The sequence below is a fragment of the Cariama cristata genome, unplaced genomic scaffold (genome assembly GCF_000690535.1).
Source record: "Cariama cristata isolate BGI_N322 unplaced genomic scaffold, ASM69053v1 scaffold1266, whole genome shotgun sequence".
NCBI classification, from domain to species: domain Eukaryota; kingdom Metazoa; phylum Chordata; class Aves; order Cariamiformes; family Cariamidae; genus Cariama; species Cariama cristata.
The window spans coordinates 13,357-32,332 of record NW_009623594.1 but is presented as its reverse complement, the minus strand read 5'-3'; the positions used below and the strand labels follow the sequence as shown (position 1 = coordinate 32,332).

At 38.4% G+C, this 18,976-nt stretch overlaps 1 protein-coding gene across 1 annotated transcript; it reads left to right on the top strand.

The window, feature by feature from the left end:
• The first annotated feature begins 4,591 nt into the window (after positions 1–4,591).
• Positions 4,592–17,995, top strand: SPIN1 (spindlin 1). Its single transcript, XM_009702778.1, has 4 exons — positions 4,592–4,639; positions 10,049–10,302; positions 11,275–11,508; positions 14,267–17,995. The coding sequence occupies exons 1-4, from the start codon at positions 4,614–4,616 to the stop codon at positions 14,464–14,466; spliced, it is 714 nt and encodes a 237-aa protein (XP_009701080.1). The 5' UTR covers positions 4,592–4,613; the 3' UTR covers positions 14,467–17,995.
• Positions 17,996–18,976: the final 981 nt, after the last annotated feature.

Here is an 18,976-nt window from a genome sequence, read left to right as displayed (position 1 = left end):
TAGCAATTGAACTATGACAGTAGTTATTACAGTGCCCTCTTGATGGTGTGAGCCCCCTCACTTTTGTCAGGAGCCCGGCAAAAACCCACGTGGCTGGCCCGTGACTGACCAAGCTTCTCTGTGCTGTAATGCCCAGAAGACTCGGTGACTACCTGTCCTGACCTACAGGCTCAGATCTATCCAGCATGTTTGAGATGGCAGATTTCAGCATGATGATTTGCAACTCCTGAGTGTTCTCCTACCACCATCTCCCTTGCCCAGCCTCTGTCTCTCCCTGACAGCTGGCAGGAGCTGCCTGGCCCAACCGACAGCACAGCCCCACAGCAAGTCTCCGTGTTGCAGTGCAGGGTTTGTAGGAGTACTAAATTTTGAGCCCCCTCCATGGTGAGGGTAACCCGATTTGTTCCTTTCCCCCATAAACAGGTCATCCATTCTAGGGGTGTATCTCCTGGTTTAGCTGAAAATTTAGTTTTGAGATCAGTTAACTAAGGAAAAAAACATCTCACAAGGGCATGCACCTGGTCTTTGCTTGATTTTTATCATGGGAACAACCACTTTAAAGTTATATTCTTTTCCTGGATCATATGAATAATCATCATGAATGTTGTGGTTTAACCGTGGCTGGCAACTAAGCACCACACAGTGACCTGCTCACTCCCCACTCCCCCCAACATGAGATGAGGGGAGAATTAGAAAGGTAATAGTGAGAAAAAAAACGCTTGTGGGCTGAGATAAAAACAGTTCAATAATTAAAGAGATTATTACAATAAAATTGAAAGGAAAAGAGGAAAAAAAAAAGAAGAAGAAATTAAAATGCAAGAAAGACAAGTGATGCAAACGGAAACAGTTGCTCACCACCAGCTGAATGATCAATGCCCAGCCACTCCCTAAGCAGCAGCTCCCCACCTGCCCTGCTTTTTGTTGCTGAGCATGATGTCATATGGTATGGGGATATCCCTTTGGTCACTTGGGGTCAGCTGTCCCTGCTGTGTCCCTTCCCAACTTTTTGTGCACCTCCAGCCTACTCAGTGGTGGGGTGGTCTGAACAGAAGAGGCCTTTATGCTGTGTAAGCACTGTTGAGCAGTGACTAAAACATCAGTGTGTTATCAACACTTTTTTCAGCACAAATCCAAACATAGTCCTATACAAGCTAATGTGAAGGAATCTAACTCTATCCTGGTCAAAACCAGTACAATGAGGGAGACTGGGAGTATCAGGATCAAGCCAGACATCTGCTGGCCATTTATCATCCTTAGCATACGTAGCAGCCATTAGTTAACAGTTGAGTTGACCTTAGTAAATGATCCCTACGCATGTGGACATTGGCTGTGATCTGAGGCTGCAGTTTTCATTCTGAGAACTTATTTTGATTTTTCTAGCTGTGCACATCACCTTTTATATATCATGTTATCTTTTGTAACTGTTTTTTCTATCATCTTGTTCTTGCACATCTCCTCTGCTGACTTCTTCACTACTGCTCACAAATAGCTTTCTAACAATCAGCACAAGCCTGCTTTCCCCTTTCCTCTCTCCAACTTATTAGAAGCTTTCCATTTTTCATATTCATCCTAAAATACCACTGGGATCAGTGCAATGTTCTTCTATCCATGAAAAATCCCACTTAGATTTCTCCATTCCTCTTTTTCAAATTTGCCAGTTAGCTTTTTCCGGCCTTTGCTAGCACTCGCAATGTTTTACACCCTCTAAACAGTAAGGGGCCTCTGCAGACAGTGTTTTCACTACCCTTCCTTACTCACAGCACAAGTGTCCTGGTTTTTGCTAAAACAGGACCAATTCTCCTTTCAGTAGACCTTCCTTCAGTTAAGTTTCTTCTAAGTAGCTGCACTTTCTGAAGTTGAGTACATGTTTTTCAGACAGTGTCTTCTTTTAGAATTGATAATGCTTGATGTTTATAGTTGTTACAAGGGTAACGGCAGGATTGGTTTGCCGAAAGCCCCATGTTTATACTTATTCCTGAGGGAATCAAGGCCGCTGCTGGCTCTTTTATGATCCGCAAGTGAAAAGGCGGAAAAGGGTCACACCTGCAGGAAGGAACGGACAGGACAGGTGACCAAAAGTTGACCAATTAAGTATTCCATCCCATACAGGTCATACTGAGTATAAAGCTAAGGGATCGTGGGGGTCAGCCTTTCTTTCATGGCCGGCATTGCTGTAGGACTCTGCCCATTCTCCTGCCTCCAATCCCAGTCTGTGTATTCCTGAATCTGGTTCCCATCTGCTGTTGGGTCCAGTCTGGAACATCCTGCTGCCCACCTTTGCACATCAACGGTGCGAGCCACCGTGGCACATGAGCCTGTGAACATCATTGGGAAGCTCAGTATTGGTAGTTTTGTATATTTTTATTTCTATTAGTATTAATATCATTATACTCTTTTTCATCGTTACTGTTTTATTAAAGTTGTTTTAATTTTCCAACCCATAAGTCTCTCTCTCTTTTCTCCTTTCTTTTCCCTTCTGGGGAAGGAAAGGCGTAATAGAGAGCATCTGTCATCTGCTTTAATTGCTGGCCCAACTTTTAACAATGGCAGCAAGTCTCCTCTTTTAGGCTCTTGAATTTCATAATTAAAGTGCTAAATCAGAATTCCCAGTATTATTGAACTGTTAGTAAATAACATTCACCTTGTGTCTCACAGACTGTCACAACCATGATGCCAGTTAAGCATCAAGAGTCTACCACTTACTGACCAGGTTCTCGTACGTTGCACACAAGGAGGGTTTATTGTTTCAATACCTCTTTTTTTAAAGTTTTTTTGACATTGCACTAGTGTTTGATTTAGCAGAATGTTACAACCATAAAGTCACCAGTACTTAGTAATTGCAACATACAATTGCATTTCAATACAAATGTGATTCTGTTTACTGATCTCTGTAACATGCTCACAGTCACAGCACTGGGTGTCGCTGATTGCAGGGAAGGAGTACATGGGTTAAAGACAGCTCAAGCCTGTTGTTCTTCTCAAAACTCTTTTTGTTCGTTGTTTGGTTTTTGTGTGCTCTGTTAGGCTGACATGTACTTCCCCAGTGCTGGTCCGGCTAACTCAGGAAGATGTGTATTTGCACCTTTTTTATTAACTCAGGGATGAAAAGTTCTACAGCTACGTGATTCATTTCACTCTTTGTAGCTCATTGATCATCTCAACTGTTATAGCTATTTTCCTAGAACAAAGACCACACAGGTCCCTGTTGTTAAGTTCAGCTTTCTTTCTGATAGTTGTGGTCAGTCACTTCTTACGTTCACCCCTGAGCTTCTATATTGGGTTTGCATGGCAAGGTTTTGGTAGCGGGGGAGCTACAGAGGTGGCTTCTGTGAGAAGGTGCTAGAAGCTTCCCCCATGTCCAATGGAGCCAATCTCAGCTAGCTAACGGACCTGCCAGCAATGCCAATCAGAAACAGTGGTAGCGCCTCTGCGATAACATATTTAAGAAGAGGAAGAAAAAAAAAAACCACAGTGCAATTGCAGCTGAAGAGAGGAGTGAGAATATGTGAGAGAAACATCCCTGCAGACCCCCAGGCCAGTGCAGAAGGAGGAAGAGGAGCTCCAGGCCCAGAGCAGAGATTCCCCACCAACCCCTGGTGCAGCCCATGGTGAGGACAGCTGTCCCTCAGCAGCCCATGGAGGCCCACGCTGGAGCAGATCCCCACCTGCAGCCCAGGGAGGACCCCACGCTGGAGCAGGGGGATGCCCAAAGGAGGCTGTGACCCCGTGGGAAGCCCCAGCTGGAGCAGGCTCCTGGCAGGGCCTGTGGCCCCGTGGAGAGAGGAGCCCAGGCTGGAGCAGGTTTGCTGGCCGGGCTTGTGACCCCATGGAAGGGACCCAGGCTGGAGCCATCTGTGCCTGAAGGGCTGCACCCCGGGGAAGGGACCCACTGGAGCAGTGCGTGAAGAACTGCAGCCCCTGGGAAGGACTCACGTTGGAGAAGTTTGTAGATGACTGTCTGCTATGGGAAGGACTCCACCCTGGAGCAGGGGAAGAGTGGGAGGAGTCCTGCCCTGAGGAGGAAGGAGCAGCAGAGATAGCATGTGATGAACTGACTGCAATCCCCATTCCCCATCCCCCTGTGCCACTCGGGGTGAAGGTAGAGAAAATCAGGAGTGAAGTTCAGCCCAGGAGGGAGGAGTAGGGAAAAGGTGTTCTTAAGATGTGGTTTTATTTTCTTATTACCCTACTCTGCTTTGATTGGTAATAAATTAAATTAACGTTTCCCAAGGAAAGTGTTCTGCCCATGATAGTAATTGCTGAGTGATCTCCCTGTCCTTAATCTCAACCCATAAGCCTTTCATTTTATTTTCTCTCCCCTGTCCACCTGAGGAGGGGGAGTGAAAGAGCGGCTTTGGTGGACACCTGGTGTCCAGCCAGAGTCAACCCACCACAGCTTCATGAGCATCTAGCCTGTGTCTGTCTTTGCAGAGGCTTCTCCCATTGTAGCAGTTGATTAATCAGTTGTAACATAAAGTGTTTGGATTCTTTACATTTTGACTTTCGAAAGAAAGACTTTTGTATAAGATGCCTTTTTTAATTGTATACACACTTTACTTTTCAGTAATTCCGACATCATTTATATTGTAGGTCATGCCGGAGTGTCTGCCAGCATGATGAAGAAAAGAACTTCCCACAAGTAAGTTGTTGATATTTTTACTATAGTTTTCAGTAACTGGAAGTACTGTTCTAGAAATGTATCTTTGATCTTCCACTCACTTTGTTCTTGAAAATCGTGGAATAATATTCAGTCTATGTATTTGTGTAGAGTCAGACTTTTAATTCTTTCAGGAGGGTGGTAGGAAAGAATGCCCCACAAATAAAAGTTTTAAACATTGTTTTGACTGTTAATATGAAATTATCCTTGAATATGATTTTGTAATTATTTCTGGAACTCAGAGAGAAGGAGTTGCAAGCCAGAAATTAGCCATGTATACTGTAGAATCTGTTCTCTGGCAGAGTTCATGCATTGTCACCAGGCCATTAAAAACTGCAAAGCATGCTTACTGATAACCCAGACTGGAAGTAATCTTAGCAATACTTAGTCTTGTATTCACTACAACTGTATTTTTGAAAAGGATTTTTCACTTTTCTAAAATAAAGAATATGCTGAAATACTTCTGTAAGGAGGCTGCTATTTGTGTGTGAAGGATACCTGCTTATCCTACACATTCATGGCGTGTATTTTTTCCTCTACAACATTTTTAAATAGTAACAGCTGAACATTGGTGAGTAGCTGTGTGAAATAGAGGTAATGTTCTGGGCATGATTGGTCTTGGGGTCAAGCGGTGAGATATATCTGGCTACATCTCTGGTGGGAGAAATCTAAGCTGGGTAAGTGTGAAGCTGACTAAAATGTTATTAGTATTTTAAGTGTAAAGTCATGTAGTGGTGCATCAATCAAAAGCGATTTGTTTGGCAGGTGTATTTTCCATGATTAACATAGTTAATCACTGCTAACAGTGTTAACTTTTTCCCAGAGACCCCACCTGATGTAAAACTAGTCTAATCCCTTCCACTAGCTCATCGTTATCCATTCCTGTCTATCTTCATAGAAGGCAAAGAGAAACATTTATTTGTCTAGGGGCAGGTAGAGTTGGTTAAAACTTAATTTCTCTTGTTCTCTTTCAACCGCTCAGAGAAAGGAGTGTATGATGGGAAGACTATCAGAGGTGGGTTGCCTTTTGTACTTGAGGGTGGCTAGATTTGTCTTTATTGTTGTGTTAATATACACTTATTTAAATACTTAAATAGGCTGTAAATTTGTTAGCATAAAGGCTTTTATGGGGCATTAGAAGTTTTGTTCCTAAGTGATGTGATTTTGAGGCATTTAACTTAAGTGTCTCGCTTAGTTTTATGTTAATTTAGCCTAGTTCAATTGTTTATTAATTATTTAGTAAAGGTGTTTTGTACTAAACCAAGGTGATTTCTCATGTGCTGTTCACTGACTTATCTGAGAATGAGGCAGAGTAGTAGAAAATTGTTTAAGTTTGTAGTTTACCATAATTGACTACGATATGAATGACCATGTAATAATATATGCTGATACTACTCTGAGCTGTTCTGGTAGACCATGAGTTAGTAATGCATACTTTGTGACTGAGTTAGTTAGTTGGTTACTTATTTAAAGAAAAAGGAAAACAAGCCTGCTGGCACTCGAAGGCCATCGAGGAGATTTTAAAGTAGCTTCAGAAGTTTTGTGGCAGAGGAAGGAGCCAAGAGGATGGAACAGGGCATGACTCAGTAATTGAGGATGTGATAGAATGAGCCGTGTGGGTGAGTCTTCTGAACACTTCTTTATAGTGATAGTTAACTGTTGAGCCTTTTGGAAATGGTTCCCGTGGTTATAGAGCAGTTCTTCCAAGTGCTCTGTCAATGGGTAGTGGTGATCTCTGCCAATATGAAGCTGACCTTAGTGGCATCAGATCAGTTAGTAATCTCCCAGATCTCATTCTTTTCACTCTTGGTGCATAAGGAAAGAGTACAAGAAATAGTCTTAAGTATAAAACAATCCTTTCTTCATAGTCTCTCCAGATTTCTTGTAGTTGACAATTCAGGGACTCTTGAGGTGCAAGTTATACCTGCACTTTAACTACAAGTGAACTTAAACATTTTGAAATTCTGGTCCTACTTCAAGCAGACTTGTAATCTTGGTTCCTGCAGCATCTGATGATGAAATTCACAACTGAATGATGGCTTTTGAGGTAGTACAGAAAGTACTTTAAAACTTTTGCCTTAACTAATGTGCCCTGTAGTGTACATATTGTGAAAAGTAGTTAATAACAATTCTCTCATCACCATTCAGCTATTAGTGATAATCTGTAATAAGATCACAACTTAATATTAAGTTTTGGGTCCTATTTTTAATAACTTTTCTGCTTAGCACTATGAAAGACTTGAAATTGTACTGACCATTACTGCTGTACTGCATTTATACTGTTCTATAGTTTTCCTTCCTGTTTTTCATAGTTGTGCCTTCTTTGCACATCGGAGGGGTATGGTTTTCTTTCACCCTTCTGTTTTTTTTTCCTTAGTTCTACCCTGCGGTGTTTTTCTGAGACCAGATGATCCAGGGGGGAAAAAAGAAAAAAAGAAAAAAAAAAACACCAACAAAAACAACCAGCCAAACCTAAATGGATAACATTACTTGATAGGTTATTGGGAATTGTCATTCTCCTTTTCATAAATGCTAGTTTGTCTTCTAAGCACAACTCTGAAGTAATGGTTGATTTTTCTGCTACCAGCCCTGTGCATTTCTGCACTACATTGGTTTCCCTGGTAGCAACTGCCAAGTAAGAGTTTGTGTGATGACTATATACATACAACTTTAAAATCTGGGAAGATTTCGTTTTGCCTGTGTAGTCTTTAGCAAGTTTCTGAAGGATCTGGTTCTGATAATGAAACCTTTTCAAAAAACTAGGTTTTACTTAGCAGCTTACTGCCTTCAAGATAAGGAAGAGGATCTGAAACTTTTGGGAATTAAAGGGCCATTTACAATGAGGATGTGTCTGATGTGTCAAGAGCTATTTCTAGGGCTTGTTATTCTCTGGTTTTCCTGGCTCCATGTTTTATGTGTCTAGGAAACTTGTTATCCAGTCTTCCAAGAGCAAACCTTTGAGGAATTTTAAAGATAATTCTAATGAAACAGAAGGAAAAAATTGTGTTGGGCCTTCTGGATATAGCATCTTAGAAGGTTATGTACATTTGTGTTACCTACTGTATCATAGAAATAACACACTGAGGTGAGAAGTTTGAGTTGTTTTCTTGGTTATCTTACGTGGGAGTATATTCACAGCTATTATTTATTGATAGTTAGAAACCTATACTTGCTTTCTTACCACATGTTCAGATGCAAGTAGTATGTTTTCCTTGGTAATTTACTACTTTGAAAATCTCATTTCTTACAGTATGAACCACTGCAAATGACAGTGAATGGCTGTTCAGTAGTACAACCTTCAAACAAAAATTTGAACTGCAGGTACACCTAGTGTGTACTTGACTTGTACTTAAATTTGTAATGCTTTTTGCTCTCTGAGGCATTTTAAAGGTAGTTACCAGTTTGAATTCAGTTATGTAGTCTTTTTCATCGTATTTTTTAGAATGAGTGTGAATGAACCTTTTTGTTAATTGTTCCAATTTAAATGTTAAAGTGGATTATGCTTTATAAGCACAAAGTAAAATTGCCTATGAGTTTGAACATGAATAGTGTTATTTTTACCTTGTTTCAACAATGAGAAGATTAGCAGCATAGGCAAACTGCTCTAAAACTGACATTGCTTTATCTATTTTAACTTTTTTTTATCTTCAGTTGGTTTTATTCTGCTTTGAACAGAACTACGATTCATTAGAACTAAATAAATGAATTGCATGCAAAACAAACTCATTGTGCGGAGAACCAGATCTCTCATTTCATTTTGTATTAGTAAACTCTTACTGAGACTAATACGCTTTTACATATATATAGAGAGAGCACAAGCTAGAATTTGAAAATACGTTCTAGTTTCTGCATAAAATTAGAACCAGCTTTGTGGGAGAATCTCTTAACTGGAAGAGGTTGGAGCTCCTATAATAATCTGTGCTATCAAAGTTAGTGATACAAAAACTGCAGTCTGATCTTGCTGAAAAGTTCAAATGTAACAAAAGTGAAATTTGACAACCCCACCTGCTAAGATCTTCAAGGCAAATGAAAAGTCTGGAGGTGCGACAAGCTGCTGAAGGAACCATACATCTTGGTTTTAATAGTTGGGATTGTATCTTCAGCATTAAGCATTCCAGTGTCATGTAGTGAGTACATTATTCTGAAAGACTGCTTCCAGGATTTCAGTGGTATGATTGTTATTTGTCTCTTTTGGATTGCATAGGGACTTCTTTCAGAGCATTCATCGTTCCTGGAGATGTTTGTTTCTCTTTGGTCATTATTTTGTATCTAAGGAAGAGTATTGTTTTCTGCAACTGATATTCTTGTGTAGATGTTGCTTTTAAGCGTACTAGTGGCATGCATATTTTACTGTCACTTAAATGAAGTGTACTACCAGTAGTAACCCAAAAGTTTATTTTACAACTAGTTGACATTCATGAGAATTTTGATCAGGCAACCCTCTAAATAATCTTTTTAGGCATTAATATGTGCATTGCAACATGCTAAAATAGATGTAATATTAATTTCTTGTCACCCATATATTGTCACAATGTTCCTTAGTTTCCTCCACTTGTACTCAAAACTGTCAGTTTGTGTTTTTAGTAACTGGGTAGAACAAAATTTGTATAACCCTTCCAGTGATTTGTAGCTGTCAAATAGCTTACATGGCTGTTGATCAGAACAACAACTGTTATTCACCAGAGGGAATTTCAATGCAACTTCATTGAAAATAGAGGAGGGACAAAAAATTACATTTAATCTATTTTCCACATTAGGGAGTATCCCTTCTATTGCTGTTACCATGACACATCATTTTTCTTCTGCTATACTAAAAAGGAAGGCTAGAGAAGTGTTGTTGCTACCATGTGCCTTTAAAAATACTTGGAGTCAAAAATACCTGTAAATGGAGATGGAAGCTAAATTTCCTTCAGTTGAAAACACAGGTTAGGGAAAACAAATGCCTTGGAAGAATTTTAGTCAGCCACTGGTAATGTTTCCACTGACTTCTTCCTCCTGGGGCAGGAGTTGTGTTTACTGTTCTGCAGAGACCAATGAGGTATTAAAGTTGTAATACTGCCAAGTAACCTTGTGCTTTGAGACCCGATCAGGTGAGTTTTACTTTCGACATTCAGTTTAGCAAGGGCTAAAATAGTTCTTTTGGCTTAAGAAAACTAGTTTTAGAAATGACTATTAGGAAACTGACCTTACAAACCACATCAAAAATGTTTCACTACTTCTCAGTCTGTTCTTCTTTTTTCCAATACAGTGTGATATGCTTTATACCCTAATTTGAATAAGGTGCACTAAGCTATAAAATACATTGCCATCTTAAAGCATACAGCTCTTGTCTGGAGTAGAATTTTGAATATGTATGTACTTGCTTAATATTATGTTTGTATCTGTGTACAGAAAGCATAGAAACAATGTGGGACCAAGCAAACCTATTTCTCAGCCACGAAGAAATATTGTAGGCTGCAGAATACAGCATGGATGGAAGGAAGGGAGTGGACCTGTAACACAATGGAAGGGCACAGTTCTTGATCAAGTTCCTGTAAATCCCTCCCTCTATCTTATAAAGTATGATGGATTTGACTGTGTGTATGGACTAGAACTGCACAAAGATGAAAGAGTTTCAGCACTTGAAGTTCTTCCGGACAGAGTTGGTAAGTGGTTTGGGTTTTTCTCCTAAGTTCACATACGTATAAGCTGACATTCACTACTAAATGTTCTCCACTAATCTCTCCAGACTTCCCCCAAGATAGTATCTGACCACTTAAATGTAACTAGTCAATTTCATTTTTGTTACATGGCAGGTAATCTAAATGCGGTCTTTAAATTTTCTTGATTTCACAAAGATTTGACGATACCAGTAAGTGCAGTGCTGTCTTCTGTCTTTAAGTAATACACAGTACATTCTGTACTTTTTGTTTAGATTATCTTTGATACTTCTGTCAAAATTTCAACTGGAAGCCATCTTGGCTGTGTTGTCTGTTGTGTGTGTCTGACAGTAATAATGTAACATTTTTCCTCATGTACTTCCCCTAAGTACTTTTAATAATGGGGGGAGAGGGATTTTCTAAGTGAAACAACTTGATTAGTAACAAGGCTTTTTGATTTTCAGAATTAGCACTGGATTATTAAACTGCAAAGTTCAATATTTACCCAAGTAATTATAAGTTTATAAACAGAATAAGCTGTTGCTGTTTCTGACTGCAAAGCAATTGGTAGCAGTCTCTACAGTGGTGTTAGGGGGAACCAAACCCCAGAGTTTCATTAATGACTTTATAGAATTATTCTGTGATTGGCCTCTCTTCCTCTTTTCCCCTGCCTGCCTCTTCCTCTCCAGTGTCCAGTTAAAATAGAAAGAGTCTTCACTGCTGTGGCCTTGATTGATCTCCCTTTACTTTGCATTATAATTGTTTAATCATAGGGAGCACAATGTTGTATTGTTTTTTTAAGAATGTTCTAAAGTTCTGCAGTTCTTCATTAGTAAAATCTCTGGAATACACAGTGTTTGTTTTGTATATGAATTGACTAATTTCCAGTCAAATTTGTTAATGAATCAGGGTAAAGATTATTTTTCACAAAGTCATATATCTGCTTTTGAATGAACTTACAAAACGCTGTCATTTCAGCTTCATCTCGAATTAGCGATGCCCACCTGGCAGACACAATGATTGGTAAAGCTGTGGAACATATGTTTGAGACAGAGGATGGCTCAAAAGATGAATGGAGGGGAATGGTTTTGGCTCGAGCTCCTATTATGAACACATGGTTTTATATTACCTACGAGAAAGATCCCGTCTTGTACATGTACCAGCTCTTAGATGATTATAAAGAAGGTGACCTTCGCATTATGCCTGATTCAAGTAAGTAGGCTGGTTACTGTTCTCTTCTGGAAAGTGGCAGCTTTTTATATTAACGTTTGTTTTATTTATGGACAGGAGAGTTGACCAAGAAAGATCTTGTTTGTTCCTCCCTTTATTTTTTTTTTTTTCCCAAGTATCACAACTGACGAAGGTAATAGCGCAACAAAGAACATTTGTGTTAACTGCTGAAATATTTTACCAGCAGTGATATAAGCAGGGAAAGAATTTTCCATAATTGTTCCTAATTGTGCTGAAAATATGTACATACTACTGTGGAAGAGTTTATGCTTGGATTTTTTAATGGAAATGGACAAACCAGTAGTTTTCGACTGTTGCTTTCTTACAGAAGTATCACAGTTTGTTGAGACGGCTCTTGATTTGTGTTTCTGAAGCAGTTCTTGTGGGAATAATATTTTGGGACCAACTAATTTAGTCACTAAATTTTATTGGGGTAGGCGTCTTCAGTGTGAAAAACTTCTGACTAGTTTCTTGGGAGAAGGAAGTGCTGATCTTGAAAATTCATTTTCTCTCACATGTTGCAACACACTAGCAAGCAAAATAGTTCAGCAGATTAGGAGGGATATTATTTTCCTTTCAAAGTAAAAGTCACCAGGACTTTTCCTATTAATTTAGAAGTATTTTCACAGAATCGATATTGTTCAAGAGATTTGGATAGCCAGTTCAAAAAAGAGGGGAAAAAAGCTTGTAAAGAGTACTTTTAGTTCTCCCGTGTACCTAAAATGCGCTTCTCTGACAGAGGCAATCTGGGCTTTAAAGGAAATTAATAATTGGATAACTGTAGTGGTTGGGCTATGTAGTACTTTAAGTAAGTATTAGTTACAATTAATTTGTTCAGTTTGAGGCTGTCTTCCTTCAGGTCTAGCACTGATAACAGTCTGCTAGCTAAATAAACAAGTGGCATATATTTGCATAATGTCTGTAGCAATCATCTGTGTTTAGATTCCTGCTCACCACACCACACCCCACACCCTGCTTAACAAAAAGCAGTTTATCTGCTGCTTGTAAGGAGTGAGCCACAAATGTTAAGGAAAAAAATTGATCTTCCTCTTCCTAAAGAAGTAAAGCAAGCTCTTTCAGATCTGGACCTTCAAATAATTTGTTGTTTGTGTACTATTAAAAAGGACTTGGAATGTACTGTAAGTCTCCTTTGCTTTCTTCTACCTTTGGAGTTGAGAGTAGAGAAAGCTTGCTTTCCGTTTAAGAACTAGTTGGTTTCAGTGCACTTTTTCTTCCACGCTCACCACGAGACTATCTACTGCTTACCTCTTTCCAAAACACTTCAAAGTATTTGCTTCCTTCCCTGGATCTGAATGCTTTCCAGATCTTTTGAGTTTTGTCCTTAAGTCAATGACTGGATGTTAAGAGTAGTATTTTTCATACCAGATTTTAGAATAGTTGGAAGTATGTCTGTAAATTTGGTGGAACTTGCCATAGTATTGTAAGTAAAATTTCTACGGAACTCTCTCTTCTCAAAGACAGGCTTTGCATATGTGAGGAGACGAAAATTTAGATAATTTCTTTTAAGCTTTTTTTGGTGAGGGGAAAATGTATTGCTGGATCTGATACTAAAATTTTGTCAACACTTTGTAATTCCTTCTAAATGAAAATGTGAGAGTTTAACTGGCATCTTTGCCAAGGAAGGCTCTTTACATAAAACTGATATTAAGAGAATAATAACTACGTATGACAGTGCATTTATAGAGGAACTGAAATAAAAATTGAAAGAGAAACATCTTAAGTTTGTGGAAGAATCTCAAGTGTAAGTACAAGCCAATCTGTTAATTCCCTGTTGTTTGTTTTGGTTTTTTTTTTTTCCTCCCTTGGGAGTTCTTTCACAACTCACAGAAATGAAAAGAAAATGGGTGGAATCTATAAGGCATTCTTAATGCAAACTTGGAGCAAAGACATTAATTTAAAAGCTTATAATTTCCAGAATAAAAGCTACATCAGGTGTGACCATTACTAAGAAAGTTCCTCACTGGAATACAAAACACAAGTTTATCTAAACTAGTCAAAAAGAAGACAAGCTGAGAAAGAAAGTGTGGTTAGCTTCCAGTTCTCCAGTACGGGGCTTTTACCTTTTATCACATTTGTTCTGTGATTGGCTTGTAACCAGCCTCTTGGCAGTTAGCATGTTAGAAATCACACCTTTTTGCATCATCTAAAATATCCTTATATTTCTGGCTAGGTTTTGCTAGACAAGAAAATAGTATGGTTAGACTTTACTAACAGCATTATTCCAATATGGAGTCAAAAACCCTTTTTAATAAGGAGTTTACACTTGCTAACATTTTAGAAGAGATGTTTTCGTTGCAGTGGCATGCATGCACTGAAAGTTTGAATCAAGCTTGTGGGAAGAGGGAGGTTTAGTTTTGCTGCCGTTCTGCTAAGGAGGCCCAGTGCCTTTTTCTGCTGGAGGCTTAAATTCAGTTATCCACCGACATTTTCTGTAACTTCTGCATAAACCTTCATGTCAAAAGATTTACTTCTCTTACCAAAGTGCTATTTTTATCTTAATAAAACTGAAGGCAGTATTACTTGAAAATTTTTCTGCAACTGTACTTTCTAAAAGGATGGAAATTGTTAGGTGCTTGTCTGAACAAAACTAATTTTCTACATGCTCTGTATTTAAAACTTTTGATTGTTTCATATGAGTTTTAAAGAAGACTCTGCTATTGTCTTCCATGTTGAAAACTTCCCTTAATGTCTACCAAAGTATGTTGGTTTTGTGTTACAGATGATTCACCTCCTGCAGAACGGGAACCAGGTGAAGTTGTGGACAGCCTCGTAGGCAAACAAGTGGAATATGCCAAAGAAGATGGCTCAAAAAGGACTGGCATGGTCATTCATCAAGTTGAAGCCAAACCATCTGTCTATTTCATCAAGTTTGATGATGATTTCCATATTTATGTCTACGATTTGGTGAAGACATCCTAGACATCATTGTGAACTTTTGCCAAATTTGTGGAACTATTAAATGTAAAATTTGTAGACACAAAGACTTGACTGCTTTCCAGTTTAATGAAAGCTTAAATGTCCCTGCGAACCCACAATCTCTGCCAGCAAAACTGTTTTGTTCTGAATAATATAAAGAAACGTGACACATTTTGTGTAAGAGAACTCCTTTTCTTGAAGGAAGTCAATATATTTGGGCAGGAGGGAGTTAAAAGCAAAGAACAGCTGCAAATTCAAGCTGTGTAAAGTTGATCTAGTATTGTAATCATTAATCTAAATTTTTTCTTAGATTTTAACTTTTTCTTCAACCTTGCACTCACTTGTTCAACTGCCACATGCAAGTGTAGTTTGATATTTTGATATGCCTTCTTTTGTAACATTAAATTTAATTTCTTGGCTACTGGCAGTCCTTGTTTTCAGGGTTGGGACAGAGGTGACTTTTCAGAAAAGTTTAAACATTTTGTGCAGCATTGAGGAGTGCCTAACCCAAGTAACATCAGTCTGCTGTGTTTCTACACGTTATTTCAAATTTCGCTTTTTAAGAAGTTGCAGTACATGGAAATACTTGTGCATTTTTACTAGTCACAAGGCAGTAGGATATCAAGTGTTTGACTTATGCACCTTTCAGTGAAAAGGCTATGAATTATAAAAATACATTTAATCTGTACAACTAGTTAATTAGAAAATGCAGGTTAATGGCCCATATTTACAAGTGGTAGGAACCAGTAAAATACATGCAACAAGGCTGCCTTCAATCCTAAATGTTGTACTTCTTTCTTTCTTTGTTATACACACTTCTTAGCAAAACCCAAGTGCTTGATGCCACAACTTTAACAGTATATATGCTACTTCAGAAGACTTTAGACTACGCATTGGCAATCAGTAGTCTCTCATTTAATATCAAAACCTAGCAACCTGAATGTTTGTGTGTGGACTTAGAAGCCTAACAGTAGTTAATATTTCACATGATAAATACAATCTCATGCCAGGGGGGTGGGAGGGGGTGTCCTTTTACATTGAAGGCTTACTTTAAAGAAGGAGAAGCATTTGTTGCCTTCTGCTCAGTCTGTTGCATTCCTTTGTTTGTTTTGTTTTTAACCTTTTTGATTCAAGAAGGCATCTTCCCAATTTACTCTTTTTCTGGCTTTTCCACATAAGGAGTGTCCGGACAAACCTACAGCTTAAACCTGTTGTTGCCTTTTGTGGTGTACATTGTACTTGCTTTGAGGTATGCTGTTAACGTGAATTTCATTCTATGAACACTAGAGTTCTGCATGCCAGTGGTGTACTATCTAATGGAAGCTATAGGCAGTCTCAGTGGTTCAGTCATCTGCATTAGATTGTGGATGTAAATAGCAGCCCACAACAGCAAAATCCTTTCACGGTTTTAATCTTGCAAGATAGTTGTAAATTAAAATTAGGGTTTTTTAAGTGTGGCAGCTTTTAAAAGTATCAGAATTGCAACAATGATCAGCACAGCAACAAAATTGTCATGTTACATTAAGGCAGAGCTCTGCAAGTTTCAGGGGACTGCTTCACAGAAATAGAGAATGTGAAGACAGTCAGCACTGTTGATGGAAGGAACAAATACTCGGATATCCAACCATATGCCATCAGTGGAAGGATGCAGGAGAGGTGCTGTTAATCAGAGATCTGAGGTCCGGATGACCTCGATTGTGGGTATTCTTGATATTGAAGACTCAGTGGTTTAAGCCCCTTTCTGTCCATTTTTTTGCCTGATTTCATATTTCAGCCTTAAGGCTTGTGCCTCATTATGCTGTTGAATGGTAATAAATACTCTCCATATAAATATGATACCTTAATTCTTTGTCCATTGCTACTATATTGCATTATGTCCAGTATTTCATCATGGGCAACCAAAGGCAGGCTATTGTCTTTCAGTGAATAGCTTCTCAATGCAATCCTTAAGCACTAAGTACCTGAGTCATAAATGTTCCTTGTGTTTTGAACAAAGTGAGCAGATTTGCAACAGTGTTTTCATCCTGCAGATCTGTTATGTGTTTTCTATTGACTCTTAAGAGTCCTGCATGTAAATCTCAAAGCTGAGCCTGGCTCCGTGAGCCCAAGTTGATATTTGTGGCACAAGGATGAGTGAGTGTATTGATTATACACATGACACATGAATAACCTAGTACACTGAACTTTGGGCTATATATCTGAGGAATACAAGGTTGGTTTTGAAATATCTGAGGTTTAGGTCTACTGGAACGTTTTTAGCATTAGGCTTGCATTTGTGGGTTTTCTGCAAGCCTCTTGAATACACCATGTGTTCTGCCAATTAGAGTATAAACTGTAAATTTTATGGTTGTTTTTAGATGTCCCCGTTGTCTGTTGTGTGGGTATTTCTTTTCATCTTTTTTTTCCCCTTTGGTTTTTTTTTTTAATAGCTTTTAAACCACCTTTTTGAGGCTTGAGACTAATTCCACTCCCTGCCCATCTGCTTTGGGCTTTGTTTTAGGCTCATGTTTCAGATCTGCATGCAGTGCTTGCGTTACCCTGGTAACTGAATGTTGGTTCCTTGTTATAGGGGTTCAACATTACTTTCCAAAATCACATAGGGCTTGTGATGGCACAAGCCATGGATCTTTGTATAAAAGTTATTCGCCTTTCACATTTACCTGCTGTAGTATTGTATATTGTGTGTGTGCGTGTGTGACGTCAGGCTGCCATGTAAAACTTTTTAAAAGGGAAAAAAAAAAAAAACAACTTAAATGCAGACCATCCTTTTTTGCATGCTTAGAGGGTTAGAACATTCAATGTAACAAACTAAAGTTGCATGTTAAAATGTTTAGGTTTTTGTTTCGTTCTGTTTTTATTTTGTGTTCAGTTTTTTGTGAATTTGCTTATTGTGCTGTTTTAATGGTTGTTAGTAGGATTAAATGCACCGGTGAGACGAGCATAGTGCCAACGGAAGGTAATTTTCCAGTTGTATGTGTCATACAGCATTTGAAGGGACCATGTATTCTGTTAAAGAAAAAATAAAATTGCAGTTGATTAGCAAAACACTACATTTTTCTTCTTTCTTTTGAGTGCCAAACCCTAAACTATGTTGGAGTAGACTATGGGGAAAACCCTTTTTATTGCAATAGGTAGAAGCCTTCTTTAAGTGAAGTATTGAAAAATGGAGGCTTTATCTTCAGATAGAATTGAGTAGTTGCTTCAGGGGAAAGAATTATAGTAAAAACAGTTCCTGGTTCCTTGAAAATGCTGTGCTTTTTGTATTTTACATCAGTGCAATTTGGATGGTTCTTGGTATGTGTATAGTTCAAAGGTCTTCGTGTTCACATTTTAAAATTAGGTAATGACTTCATCTTTAGAGCTTGGTTTCATTATTTTTATTTTATTTTGAACAATGTAGACAGTTCCCTGTTCTCTGCATTTAGAAGTATAAACACTTTAAATCTGTTACTTAATTCTGTAAGTAATTTTTATAATTATGATGTAACTCTATCCTTAAAACATTTAAAATAAACCCTTTATGTGCAACTTACGACTGTAAACTTTGTTCTCATGAGCAAAATGTAGTCATGTGATGTCAAACTGTGAAGAAGCAGTTTCTTCAGTTTTCTAATTAAAAAGGATTATTTTCATGCTGAGCCATATATGCTGGTATAATACTTGCCCTATGAAATAAATTTGTTTGCAAAGCTATTCTTTTTTCCAAGTAAGTATAAATGCTGATAAGATGGAACTTGGCTAAGGTAAAGCATACCGCATAAATTGTATTTTACCAAACACAGAAAAACTCCCTTCCAGGGGATTAATGCAGGTCTGTGAAGGAGTCTCTCTATTTCCAAAGCACACAAAATATTTCAGCAGTGGGGAACAGCAGAAGCATTTGGCAGTGTTTAGATGATACATTCTTCTGCTCTGAATTAATAAAATTCAAAATTCAATTAAGCACATTTTACTGTTTATAAAAAAAGCAAAGATGAACCATATTAGACGTGGCGAGCAGAGAAGATAACATGACCATGCTGCTGATTTTTTTAAGTCATGTAAGTTGTTACGATTAACGTATTAATTATGTTGTTAAATTACTAAGGTAGACTTTCAATATTGAACAGATTGTCTTTATTCCTACCTCTTCTATGATAATAAAGGGGACGGTGTTACATGGGTACCTCAAAAAAGATTTTTTTGGCACCAAGCTCATTAGATGTATACTGAAGATCTTGGAGCATGCCGGCATGCAGTTGGGATGGCTACCCAAGCCTCTTCAGTTCCCTTAGTTTAGTGTCCTGTTTATTGTATCGTATTGCCTGAGAGACTGGTCCCAGGGGAGATTTATATTGTGTACCTCTGCTAATTGGGGAGAGTCTAAGACTTTGCTTTAGGAAGAGTATCGCATCCAAAAAGCAGATGCTAATCTGTGTGAGCAGGCTACATTAAATTATAGTTAAAAATAGATACACTAACATTTTATGACTAATGCCTGAATCTGTTCCGTATTACAGCTGATAAACCAACC